The sequence below is a fragment of the Pithys albifrons genome, chromosome 1 (assembly GCF_047495875.1).
Source record: "Pithys albifrons albifrons isolate INPA30051 chromosome 1, PitAlb_v1, whole genome shotgun sequence".
Lineage (NCBI taxonomy): Eukaryota > Metazoa > Chordata > Aves > Passeriformes > Thamnophilidae > Pithys > Pithys albifrons.
Window position 1 is genome coordinate 8,019,196 of NC_092458.1, and position 14,071 is coordinate 8,033,266.

The following is a 14,071-nucleotide window of genomic DNA, read 5'->3' on the forward strand; positions in this document are numbered from 1 at the left end:
GCAGAATTCAACAGAGAAATTTCATAAAGCTATAGATGTCTAAGAAAATGATAGTAATTTCAAATCATCATAACGCTGTCTTTGTCAGGCTTTTCACTTTTCTGTTTGCTTATTATCTTTTTAGGATTACCAGCAGTAGTTGTGTCCATTGTCTTGGCAGTATCACCAGATAATTATGGACTTATAACCACTGGAAAAGTTTCAATAAATGGACCTGATACATTGTGAGTTAAAGGGAGGTGCTTTTGGAGGGGGGGAGGTCCTGAAAAATTGGTTTCCTTTAAAGGCAGGGAAGGGAGGGAAGCAATGGATGAAATTAAATGTTTGAAATGATAGAGCTCTACAGTATCTCTTGTGTTTGTAGTTATTGGGTTTGTGAAGGCTTGTACCCTTTGGCCAAATGAACCTTTCTAAAGGGGCAAATATGGTTTGCATGTGCAACAAACTGCATGTTTATCTCCTGTTTACTTTACTTAATTTCTGTTTCTGGTAATAGTTGACAGACTGTTCTTTTGTTCTAGCTGCTGGATTAAAAACAGAATTGTCTTCTATATTACTGCTGTGGGATATTTTTGCCTGATGTTCCTGATCAATGTCAGCATGTTCATTGTTGTGCTGATTCAGCTCTGTCGTATCAAAAAGAAAAAACAGCTTGGTACTCAAAGGAGAACAAGTATTCAAGACGTTAGGAGTGTTGTTGGCCTCACATTCTTGTTGGGAATTACTTGGGGACTTGCTTTCTTCACAGTAAATGAGGTATTTACTTACCTCTTTACGATTTTCAACACTTTGCAAGGTAAGTTCATCCTTCATGTGACAGCCACATGTATATAATACAATATAATAAATAAAACATTTTGAAATGTCATTTTCTTGATTCAGAAATAAGAATTTAACTTTGATATGTGCTTTAACATGTTAATTATATTAGAGATGATACTGCCTTACTGTATCTCATATTGCAGTTTTGTTATAGCGAGGTACAGGAAATCTAGATACTCTAAGTATAGTATATTTAAGATTATCATTTAAAAAGTGTATGCAAACCAGACATCACTGGAAGTGACTGTGATTCTCTAGTCAACAGATAAATTGTGAATACTGAGTTCCTGTGGGTGTTCACATTGTAATGCAATTAATCTAGTGAAAACTGTAACATTTCTACACTTCCCCTAAGGCTTAGATGTGACATTCAGCAAAGGGCCATTGAGACAGGCAAGGCTGCCTAACTAAAAGGGAGCAGTCTAACTCTTAAGCATGGCCTGTAGTACATCAGAAGTAGATTTAGATATGCAGACATAAAGCTTTGTAAAGACCTCAGTTCTAATGGACATATCCAAAAGCAGAGTGTCAGAGGCTGCAAAGGCTTTCATGTAAATAGGAGGTACTATAGTATACCTGAATTACCCTGCTGAAGTTTGGATCCAGCCTTCTGCTTAAATGGCACTTGGGGAACTGTCTGGGTGATTTCCCAGAGAGACTAAAGCATTTAAAATTGTAGTTCAGCATATATACCTCTCCTCTATTTTCTGTGTTGATTTTTGAGTACATTACTCTTTGGTAACATGAGGGGCTGGACCCACATCTTCCCAGATCTTGCATGGGATTGTGTTGAACTAACACAAGACAAGATGCTGTGTGGTCAGAGTAATCTTTTACATGAAGCTGAGTTCCCTGTTTATCCAGTTTTAAGTTATGTGCTAGGCAAATTTTCATATTAAAAGTATTAAAGGTGCATAAATTGTATTGACTTTCATTAAGCTTATACTGGTATTTCAAAACTGTTTCAAAGTATTTGAAAGTGGCATAGAACTATCTGGTATAGAGCTACACTTAGTTACTTTCAAAAACTACTTCTCTAAACCAAAGTTAAGAAAGATACTTAAGCAAAGGAAGATGTAAATAATCTCTTTTATTGGGATTTTACATGCTTAATTTGTCTGAAGAGCAGTGTAAACATAGCATACATGTGTGTCTACACCAGTCTGATCATTTAGCTTTATCTCAGGTTATTTCCTATTCACTGTAAACCTACTATGTCTGTTTTCAGGGAAATACTGCAGATGCAAAAATGTGCAAGGACTGAGTGCCACTTTTCTTTAAAGGGGACAATAATGGGACTTTTAAGCAGGGGAAGTTAGTAGTGAATGAGAAGCAGACAAAGAGTTTGTAATGTGGCACTGGCAAGAAACGGGATGAGCACCATCCCCTCTAGAAAATATTTGACTTTGAAATTGTTGGAGGGAGTGGGGGACATTCATTCCTTCATTCCTTCATTCCTTCATTCCTTCATTCCTTCATTCCTTCATTCCTTCATTCCTTCATTCCTTCATTCATTCTTTTATATATGAGTTACTTTCTGGTAACAGAAAAGCTGCAAATAAAAGGTGTGACAGTGTCACACCATGTGCTAAAAGCTGCACAGCCTGACAGTGTCATATCATACCCTCTGTTTGGCATTGCTTTGAATTATTTTCCAAAAGCATTAAGTAAATTTCAGGATCAATAGTATTTTTTCCTTTTTATTTGATAGAAGGAAACTTCATGCACTAACATTGTGGATTGGTTGTATTTGTTGTTTTTCCATTTGTGATTATGATTTTTCTAATCTGTGTAAGGAAAAAGTACTTTTCAGTGTTCAGAGTTGTAAACTTTTTCACCAAAGAAAGATTACTTTTGCTTAAAAATTTAAAACAAATGAAAGAAAACCAATACATTGTTCATCAAGAAGTAATAAATTTTGCAACATTCTCTAATGTTATTGCTTTGCAGGGTTCTTCATTTTCATCTTTTATTGTGTAACAAAGGAGAATGTCCGTAAGCAGTGGAGAAGATATCTCTGTTGTGGAAAATTCAGGCTGGCTGAAAACTCTGGTAAATATGAAATATTTTTTATTTTTATTTTGTTTTAAAATTTTTAATTTATTTTTTTACTTCTGAATACTTATACTCACTGTTAAGTTCCAAGTATTTTGTAATACTTTAAAAAAACCCCTTCAATTAATCATGTTGCTGTAATTGCAGTTCTAATCTATTATCCAAGATATAATAGACCTCCCAAATTATAGTCTTCAAAGGTGGTAGCTGATACAGTTCTTACATGCTTACATGCTGTTGCCTTAAGCTGTTTAATGCAGTTGACCTCTTCCGCTGCAGGATAAAGGCATGTCTTTGCAGAAGACTTTTGGTCAGTTAGAAATGGTAAGATTTGTTCCAGCTTCTGGGTCAGCTGTAGTTTTACCAGTGCCTTGCACAAAAACAAAGTGAAGCAAGGTTTAAAGCAAAAAAGCTATAAATAGTTTTATGTTCTTATTCAGTAGTTGACTTCTTGTAAATCTATATACTTTTCATACACTTTAACATAGAGGATCAACTGCACTTTAGCTTTTTTCTTGTCTTGTCTGCAGTTGTAAAAATATGACAGTTGTCTGCTTGTATTTAAAAAAGGGACAGGAGAAAAAGGAACTATATTTAAATAATTTTAAACATCAAGAATGATTCAGTTCTTAGGGAATATAATTCTATCTAGAATACTGTGAGAAAACTGCATAAAGCTTTGCTTTTAATTCAGTTGCATTATTAACTGTATTTTTATACATTGCTTGTATGAATTGTGCTATTTTCTGTGCCACGTATCTCTTGTAGACTGGAGTAGAACAGCTACTAATGGTTTAAAGAAGCAGACTGTAAATCAAGGAGTATCCAGTTCTTCCAACTCCTTACAATCAAACAGTAACTCCACTAACTCTACAACACTGCTAGTGAATAATGATTACTCAGTGCATGCAAATGGAAATGGTAAGTATAGTGAATAATAGTATTTCTCAAGCTGAGAGGGCTTTCTCACTGTTGGCTATAGAGAAAATACTGAAATTGAATTTTTTTATAGCTCTCTATTTCCCTGAACAGGGTTTTAAGGATGTTTATGACTAACAGAAACATCTTTGTTATAAGAAACATTTCTTGAGATGTAAAATTCTCTATTGTTCCTGTTCTAACATAGTACTGTCCTCTGAACTGCTGTGTTCTGCTCTGTTCCTGAGAAGTTGAAATGCAGGTGTATGTAGCACTCCACTCAATTTCACTTGCAATTTGGTGTGGCTTATTTGTCTATTGAGAAAACTAGATATGGATCACCACTGAATGTACTTAATAAAAACTGATCTTTTTTCAGTGGTCATAATCTAGTTCTTCACACTCTTGCTGGGCACATGTCATGCTGCTGATCTGAGCTCTCAGAAAAGACAATCAATTTTTCAAAGAGAAAAATAGATTTTTAAGTTATGCATAAAAACAAATTAAACAGAACTCCAAGGACCTTATTCCTATGTGCCTGAGGTATCTTTCCCAATTCACCTAGAATTGAGGCTAAGAAGTCATGTCATCAACTAGAATGTTTATTATGAAGTTGCTGAACATGCTCAGAGAGGTGATGTTGCCCTCATTTCCTGGCCTATGCTGTCAGAATCAATGGGATAATCTCAGCAAATGACCACTCAGATGTACAGAGTAAAAGCTGTGGAATTCATATGTGCTACCCCCTTAATAGGTTCCTGTCCCTTTGCATGTACTAACTGCATTTTGCAAAGAAATCACAGCACTTCAGGAAATGAATGGCACTTGGACATGCCCTGAACAGCCTTCCAAATTGAGCTTGTAAAAATTAGTTCCTTTTTCCTTTTTTGTTTTTTGTTGGCACTCCTTTATAAAATCTCTTTTGGATAACACACAGTGCAATAATTAATTTAGTTTGTATCTAACAGGTCAGTTGAAAACTAGTTGAAAACCAGAATCCAGTCACTCACTACCAAAGTCAGGCAGTATTTTAGGTAGAAGTATTACCTATCAAAGAGAAAAATTTTCAGGCACAAAAGCCTGCATGTCTTGATGGGTGTGGGTTTTTTCCCCCACCTGTGTTAATTACTCTGATAAAAGATGCCATCTCTCCCTGCAATATTTTACATGCTTACACACAGCTACAAAAGCATTTTGACTGCTTTTCTCAACAGAAAGAAAGAGAACAGAAATGTTCTATTGAACTTGTTCGTTGTAACAACTGAGTGAATGGTCCTGTTGTGGCTTTCTGGAAAAAGTTTTTGTTGTTTTGGATAGTGCTTTAGAATGGGATGCTAAATTGATTATCTAAACCATTGAGTGATGCCAATTCTGTGGGACATGCTCCAAATCTGTCCTAGTTTATTCACATAATTAGATCTTTCCAGGATGAGTCTGTGTCTGGTGCCAAAGGCTTGTCAGACAGAGCAGTTGAAAGAACTTTGTTCCAGTGTGCTCACAAATACAGAAGTCTCAGATGGTCCACCTCATTTCCTCCTGTAATTTCTTGTATATTGTGAATGCTGTGATGCTTGTACCACATTCTTCACTCATGGCAAGAGGGTTGTATGATACCTTCTCTGCATAGTTTGACTAAATCATTCTTCTGGGCCTTTAGGACTTCCATAAGAAGATGCTAAACCTGTGCTTGGATAGAACTGATCCTCCCAGCAAAGCTTTTTGAGGCAATTTCTTACCCTTAATCTTCCAAACATGAGGCAGTTGCATCTCAGAAGAGCTGGGCAAAGGCCTCCAAAAGGCAGCTGGCTGGTGTTCAGAACTGCTGTACCTGATTACCCTGCTCACACAGCCAGAACTTCAAAATAACATTGCAATGCCTCATTTTAAAAAGTGACCTCCAAAAAAACTGCCATGATTGGTCCTAGGCCATATTCTGATTGTCCTCCAGAAATAAATGCTGCAAGTTGAATGCCTTTCAAAGGAAAAAAATGTCCTTGTTTCCGCAAACACTTTTTTCTTTCAAATTTGTGATATACCTGAGAAACCTTTTAAACTTAACTTGATAATGCAAAACTAAAATAAGAAGTATTTTGCATCTTGTCTAGTGATATTTATTCCAAGCCAAAGTCTACATTTTGAGAATCGTGACCTTCACTGCTTAAAATTATGGAATCCTATTGTGCATAAATATATTAACATCTCTCAAATCTCATGCTGTCACACAGAAAGAGAAATATGTACAATCCACAATTTTTATTTGTTGCAGGGATAAAATGAGAGTCCACGAACTCCCATCAGTGACTGAGAAAGCACAGGAGACTTAATTCTGAACCTTTCTCATAAGAGATGCGCTTTTTTTGTTTCAACAGGCTATCTTTCCAGTGAGAAGAATGGTGTTCCTTTCAGTGTACAGAATGGTGATGTGTGTCTCCATGACTTTTCAGGCAAACAACTTGGATTTCAAGACAAGGATGATACTGGCAGCCAAGAAAACCATATCACACTCAGAAGGACTTCAAAGAGAGGAAGCCTAAATTCTATGGAGAAAATGTGATTTCCTTTTAAACAGCACATTGTTTTACAGTTTTACATAATGTGAGCAGACCAAGAACTGATTTTATTTAATATATGGTACTGGAACTTCAAGGCAGCCATGCAATGAATTGACAAGGACAATTATTAAAGGGAAAAAAAAAGGAAGCTACTATTTTTACAAGGTCTTGGATGTCAGATTACAGCTGCCACATTTCCGTTTTGATTCTTCATCAGAATGGTTTTTGAGAGTTTTTTTTACATCTAAACAAAAGTTTTGTTTAGACTTTTTCTTTACAATTATCTGGATATAATGCTTAGTAGTATTGTATAAATGTAGAAAGTTACAACTTGTCCATACAAACAACGTTAACTTTAAAAATGGTATCCACACTGTCTTCAACTTTTTGTACATTGTAGTGTCAAACTCTGTAGTGATGTACATAAACAAAACTGTCAACCCTTAAGCATCTCAATGATACTTTTATATTTATTTCTTGTAATATAAATATTCCTATGTATAGAATAATAATCAGTATTTTGTTTTTAACTTTTATTGTAAGTTCACATTTTTCTTCAGTTAACTAATGTTAACAAAGAATGGTACAGAAGTTATTTTGTTCAGTGACTGGAATCACTTACAGTGGTTTGAATATATTCACTAGATGGAGAACTGTAAATAAGAAACACGGTCAACCATCTGGAACCTTTAGCAACCTTTTAATACACCACAAAGGGATAGGAAGTGGATATAATCCAAGTGCCATGAATGAGGGTATGATAAATAAAGTAGTCAGTAGGTTATTAAATACGACTAAGGTTAGTAGCTTGAGGAAGACCATCAGAGTGGTGGTTCCAGAGATTAAACACAATGCCATCTCTCATTTGCAATGATGAAAGTAGAGAAGTTTGGGGCTTTTTGGTAAAAAAAAAATGGAAATAATAAATACCAGCTGCTATATTTAGTAGCTGAGAAGTTGTTTGTTTCATTGCGTGGCTGTTTTTTAAGGGGCAGCTCTTGAGCTATTCTAATGAGTATTGCTTGTGCTTTGGCCCTTGGTTGGCAAATCAAATCCTGAAGCCCTAGGTCAGTAATTGCTAAAGCAAAATTTCATTCCCCGTGTGATATTTGCCTGAAAAAGATGGGTTTTGGCTCTTCATACAAAAACCTGAAAGCCCATATAACATTGTGAAGATTCTTCCTGAGCAGAAATTAGCCTGAGCCCTGGTTGTACCTCTTCTTCCTCACACAGGCGTGCAGCTGTGGCCACTGCTTTAATTTGTGTTTTGGGCAAAGGCTGGATGCTCTTAGAGCAAGAACTAGAACAAACTGGCACCAGACTGCTGAGCAGCACAGTCTGTACAGGAGGTTGTGTGAAGCAGATGCTTGCTGAAGGGGAGCAAGGCCTTTGCTTTTCCAGAGGACTCAGCAGGGAGCCCCGGAAACACTCTTCTCGACAAAAAGCATCAGTTAAATGCCTCCTATCTGTGGCTCTGCTGCAATTCAGCAATTGAACCTTTTCAGTACTCAAACCCTCTTGTGGTTCTGTGGGTAACACATGGGTTCTTTTGGTCATGTATGTCTAAGATTACTCTGAATATGCTTTTAATGTGAGAATTTAAAGTATTTGTTGAGTTTATCCGCAAGGTTTTAGCTGCATGTTGATAAAAGTCCATCCTGGAATGTAGTAGTGGGAATGCATTTCTGTGAATGCTTTAACTATTTGGCTAATTGCCTTTGCAGTGTTTCTTGTAAATTTATTTAATATTCTTATATTTATATTTTCAACTGTAAAAAAGTAATAAATTTACAGCAACTACAACACATAAAATATATAAACTTTGTCTTTTAGATAAATGTGTCATTAATAATGGCTTGTGTTAGAATTCTTCAGATTACATGAGCTGCAGTATTTAACCTCTTGGAGTAAATGCTGACCTAGTCATTATATTTATTATCTCTCACATATTTTACCTTCCATGGTTCTAGAAGATTTGAATTTTAGCAGAGAAAACCTTCCAGCTGGGAATATTCTGTGATTCTGTGATAAGTGTGCGTGGCCAATGCCTGTCCTCATGTCTGCTGAAGCTCTCCCAGAAGAATGCTATAAGCAAAAGCATATAGCTGTTGGGCTTCAGTAAGAGAATTCCCTATGAAAACACACTGTATTTTCACATCACAGTGACATTCCAGTGTCACTGCCCTGCTTGGAGTCTTCCATTTGTTTCTTTTTTTGCAACTAAGATATGTTAGGATTCTTAAAATACTTTTCATTTTATATATTCCTGGGGATGGAGACGCCTTCCTGACTGCCACTTAAAAGCACCCACATATTGTAGCAAAATTTCGCACTCACACCAGCAAATTATTTTATCGCAGTAAATAATTTCTTAATTAAACTAGCTGAAAACGTGTTTTCACATTGAATGCTACAGTATCCTTTTGGTATTTGGCCCCCTGGGCACTGCTAGGCGTTCCACTCACAGCTTGGTGAAAGCTGCACCCCCTTCCCAGAGCGCAAAGTAGAGCTCTGTGCATCAGCTCGTGGCTGCAAAGCTAACTCAGGGGCACCTGTAAGGAGGTTTTAGGCTTAGTCATACACAAACAGCAACCTGCTGTGTGCAGCCAACCCTGTGCCCTGAGTGCAGGCAGTGTCTGTGAAAAGCAGTGCCCTGCAGAAGGGAGCGGGTGTGGAGTTCAGGGGAGAGTGGCTGGTCCATGTCCTGGGACAGCGCATCCTTCACCGTGTGGCTCTGGCTGATGGGGATGGTGAACCTCTGAGCGGTGCCCTGTCCCGTCCTGCTGGAACCTGCGGAGTGTGGGTGTCTGATGTTTGCTGAACCAACACGTCTCCTTGGAATTCTGCTTTCTCAGGAACGGCTGTCACACAGTCAATGAAGGAAGCGCTGCAAGAAACCGTTAAAATATTAACTCTGTTAATGCTGCAAGTTCATGTCAGGAAAAAAAATCCTTTCTGAAATCTGAGTGAATCCCACACCTTCAACTATTCTGCAACTTCTGTTTGGTGCTTCAGCATCTGTATTTATTCCTATTGCCAGGAGCACAGAGGGAACGTGCTGAAGATTTTGCAACTGTAGGTAATACATTTGTTTGTTTGTTTGTGGGTTTTAAGTGTTTGCAAATGTTTTGGTTCTCCTCGCCTGACACCGTCGCCTGCCGGGATCTCCATGCTGCAGCCGGGCAAGGGCGTGTCGAGCCTGGAGCCAGCACTGCTCCGTGCCCCTCAGGAATGCTCTGGGAATCACAGGATCATAGAATCAGCGGGGTTGGAAGAGACCTCCGAGATCATCAAGTCCAACCCTTGATCCAACCCCACTTTGATTACTAGATCATGGCACCAACTGCCACATCCAGTCTCACCTTAAAAACCTCTGTGGACGGTGAATCCACCACCTCTCTGGGCAGGCCATTCCAATGCCTGATTACTCTCTCTGAAAAGAATTTCTTTCTGATATCCAACCTAAACTTCCTCTGGCATTGCTTGAGCCTGTGCCCTCCTGTTCTACTGCTGGCTGCCTGGGAGAAGAGACCAGGTTCGTGTCCTTCAGAAATCTCTCAAGTCGTCTCTCTTTGTCAAGTGGGAAAGCCAAGACTGGAGTGTGAGAACACCTGAGAAAGTCTTACCCTTTTTTTTTTTAATTTGTTAATTTATTCTATTCAATCAGATCTCGAAACCGAGGGTGTTTTAAGGCTGAGGGAGGGATGTGGGAAGCTTCCAATGAGCATTCTGGTTTTTTCCTTTTTATTTTACGAATTAATGACAAGGATGCTTAGAACCGACTGATGCAGCCGGGCCTTTGTCCCTTGTCGCACCGCCCCGCGCGGTCCCCGCCCCGAGGGCGGGCTGGGGCTGGGGCTGCTCGGGGAGGGAGAGGCTGCGGCGCCATCGCCGGCTGAGCCCGCCCCGATCACCGCCCGGGGAGGGAGAGGCTGCGCCGCCATCGCCGCTGAGCCCGCCCCGATCGCCGCCCGGGGAGGGAGAGGCTGCACCGCCATAGCCGTTGAGCCCGCCCCGATCACCGCCCGGGCTGCAGCCGGGCCGGCACAGGGGCCATGAGGAGCCGCAGCAACTCGGGGGTGCGCCTGGACGGCTACGCGCGCCTGGTCCAGCGCACCATCCTGTGCCACCAGGTGAGCGCGGACAGGGACGCCCGCCCGGGGCTGGGGACTCCACCGGGGCTGGGGACGTGGGGTCACCCGCTCGGGGCTGGGGACACCCACCCGGGGCTGGGGACGTGGGGACACGCGCTCGGGGCTGGGGACACCCGCCCGGGGCTGGGGACACCCTCTTGGGGATGGGGACGTGGGGACACCCGCTCGTGGCTGGGGACGTGGGGACACTTGCTCAGGGCTGAGGACACCCCCGGAGCTGGGGACGTGGGGACACCCACTCGGGGTTGGAGGCACCCCCGGGGCTGGGGGCGTGGGGACACCTGCTCGGGGCTGAGGACACCCCCGGGGCTGGGGACACCCACCCGGGACTGGGGACACGCCCAGGACTGGGGGCGTGGGGACACCCACTCAGGGTTGGAGGCACCTGTCGGGGCTGGGGACACCCACTCGGGGCTGGGGGCACCCCCAGGGCTGGGGACGTGGGGACACCCACTCGGGGCTGAGGACACCCCCGGGACTGGGGACACCCGGTCGGGGCTAGGGACACCCGCTGGGGGCTGGGGCACCCCTGGGGCTGGGAACGTGGGGACACCCACTCGGGGCTGGGGACACCCACTCAGAGCTGGGGACACCCACTCGGGGCTGGGGTCGCCCGGCGCGATGGGGCTTTGGCGGGGGAGCTGCCGGGGCGGGGACTGCGGGCTGTGGGTGCGGTGGGACAGGACGGGGCCGGTGGGAGAACATGCCTCCTCCATCCCGGCCTCCTCCCGCCGCATCTGCCGTGTCCGCCGGGAAGCCGGGCCCTGTGCCTACAAATCATGGTGCTGTGGGTGGAATGTGCTCGTCGCCATCCCCTCCCACTGAGGGGACACCTCGCTGCGGTGCTCAGCCTCCTCACGGGGGCAAGGACAGGTCTCGATTCCTCCACGCCTATGAGAAGTGACAGGACTCGAGGAAACGGCATGAAGCTGAGCCAGGGGAGGTTTAGGCTGGATATCAGGAAAAGGCTTTTCACTCAGAGGGTGGCTGGTCACTGGAACAGGCTCCCCGGGGCAGTGGCCACAGCACCAGGCCTGAGAGAGTTCAAGAAGCATTTGGATGATACTCTGAGGCACGTGGTGTGACTCTGGGGGTGTCCTATGCAGGGTCAGAGGCTGGACTTGGTGATCCTGATGGGTTCCTTCCAACCTGGTAGGTTCCATGACTCTGTGTTATGATAGACACCCACCCGCTGCACACTATATATATATATATGCATGCCCCCAACACCGCTAAGCCCCAGCAACACCAAGCTCTGAGCAGGACCTGTGACTCGTGTCTGTCAGCACAGCTCAGCACACAGCACAGCACAGCTCGGCACAGCACACAGCTCAGCACAGCACAGCACACAGCGCAGCACACAGCTCAGCACACACAGCACAGCTCAGCACACAGCACAGCACAGCTCGGTACAGCACACAGCACAGCACACAGCGCAGCACACAGCTCAGCACACAGCACACACAGAGCACAGCTCAGCACACAGCACACACAGAGCACAGCTCAGCACACAGCACAGCACAGCTCGGCACAGCACACACAGCACAGCACACAGCACAGCACACACACAGCACAGCACACAGCGCAGCACACAGCACACACACAGCACAGCTCAGCACACAGCACAGGATAGCTCGGCACAGCACACACAACACGGCACAGCACACACAACACGGCACAGCACACACAACACAGCACACACAGCACAGCTCAGCACACAGCACAGCACAGCTCGGCACAGCACACACAACACAGCACACAACACAGCACACAGCGCAGCACACACAGCACAGCTCAGCACACAGCACAGCACACAGCTCAGCACACACAGCACAGCTCAGTGCACAGCACAGCTCGGCACAGCACACACAACACGGCACAGCACAGAGCACAGCACAGCTCGGCACAGCACACACAACACGGCACAGCACACAGCGCAGCACACAGTGCAGCACACAGCACAGCACACACAGCACAGCACAGCTCGGCACAGCACACAGCTCAGCGTAGCATAGCACACACACAGCACAGCACACAGCTCAGCACACACAGCACAGCTCAGCACACAGCAGCACAGCTCGGCACAGCACTCAGCTCAGCATAGCACAGCACAGCTCAGCACACAGCACAGCTCGGCACAGCACACAGCTCAGCATAGCACAGCACACACACAGCACAGCACACAGCTCAGCACACACAGCACAGCTCAGCACACAGCACAGCACAGCTGGGCACAGCACACAGCTCAGCATAGCACAGCACACACACAGCACAGCACACAGCTCAGCACACACAGCACAGCTCAGCACACGGCACAGCACAGCTCAGCACACAGCACAGCTCAGCACACAGCTCAGCACACACAGCTCAGCACAGCACGGAGCACAGCACAGAGCACAGCGCACAGCACAGCACAGCTCGGCCTCCCGTGTGCTCCCTGTGGGACGTGTGTGCGGCAGGGCACGTCCCAGGAATTCCAGGCTCTTCTCCCGGCTGTTCGCTGCTGGGACTCTGGCTCGTCGGGCAGCGCTGCCTGTCCGTGTGAGCAGTGGAAGGATGAAGGTAGCAGGGATGGTTGGGAAAGGCTGTTCTCCACCCTGTGCTTTTGGTCAGCGCAATTCTCTGTGCTCTGTGTGCTCGCTGCAACCAGGAGGGCTGTGCAGACTCAGCCTGTGCTCACCAGTGTCATGCCTTTTTTGTATTAGGACAGTACATAAAGATGAGAGCAACAGTGTTACTTGCACAAATGAGTAAGCACATATATTTTGTTGGTGAGAGTTACAAGAAGCTCAAAAGCAGTGAGAGAGTGGGGCCCAAATCTGCTTAGGTCAGTAGGATTTTTGTCACTGACTGTTGTGGCACAGGGTCCAGACGCCTGTGCATTAATGTTTGTGTACTTGTTATGGTAAACTCTTGTATTTGTAAACAAATGCAAGAACTTCAAGAGCGTAATATAAGCAGTGTGAAGAGATAATTTTGCTCTCTCATTGTGCTGGGATACAGGAGATGCTTAGACTTGTGCTCCTGTCTCTGTCTTCTGTCTGCAGGATGACCTTGGGCAAATCACTTTGACTTCCAGTGCCTGCCTTGATTTCCATGTTTATAAGATGAGGATACTGATAACAGCCTCCATTAGAAGGGAGATGGAGCCTCTGAGATCAGGAGGTCAAATATGCCTCATGAAAGCTGTGCCTTAATGATATTAATATTTAACAATGGTAAAAAGCGTAACTAAATGGTAATACAGGAGTTAATGTTGGTCACCCAGAATTTTGTAATTGCTACTTACAGTGCTAAGATGAGTGTTCGTGACTGTGTATTGCCTTTTACACTAAGGGCTCAGTGTCTGGGGGACTTCAGATGTGGGGAAAGGAAATGAAAAACTTTGTTCTCTATGTGGAGAAAAGTCACAGGCCAGCAGCAAAGCAGAGGAACAGCGATATCACAAGAGGGCCCAGAGAGATGCTCAAGGCATGTTTCTAGATTTTTTTTCTATATCTATACTGTTTATGGTTTTTCACTGCAATAGATTGAAAGTGTGCTCAGGTGGGTGAAGAGGTGCAGTACTTA

General features: G+C 44.0%; 2 protein-coding genes across 5 annotated transcripts in view; both read left to right on the forward strand.

Moving 5' to 3' along the window:
- The window catches only part of ADGRG2 (adhesion G protein-coupled receptor G2), a 59,104-nt gene extending 50,919 nt beyond the window's left edge, over positions 1–8,185 (forward strand). For 2 of the 3 annotated variants that reach the window (XM_071555103.1, XM_071555040.1), the window contains exons 24-28: positions 125–224; positions 522–796; positions 2,773–2,874; positions 3,646–3,798; positions 6,165–8,185. In XM_071555103.1, coding sequence (XP_071411204.1) covers positions 125–224; positions 522–796; positions 2,773–2,874; positions 3,646–3,798; positions 6,165–6,349 — 815 coding nt within the window. In that variant the 3' untranslated portion in view covers positions 6,350–8,185. The remainder of the gene's footprint in view (positions 1–124; positions 225–521; positions 797–2,772; positions 2,875–3,645; positions 3,799–6,164) is intronic. The other variant, XM_071555177.1, reaches the window with a different exon arrangement.
- A 2,057-nt stretch (positions 8,186–10,242) lies between these two features.
- Positions 10,243–14,071, forward strand: part of PHKA2 (phosphorylase kinase regulatory subunit alpha 2) — a 47,897-nt gene continuing 44,068 nt past the window's right edge. Inside the window, exon 1 of one of the 2 annotated variants that reach the window (XM_071555364.1) lies at positions 10,243–10,480. In XM_071555364.1, coding sequence (XP_071411465.1) covers positions 10,403–10,480 — 78 coding nt within the window. In that variant the 5' untranslated portion in view covers positions 10,243–10,402. The remainder of the gene's footprint in view (positions 10,481–14,071) is intronic. The other variant, XM_071555278.1, reaches the window with a different exon arrangement.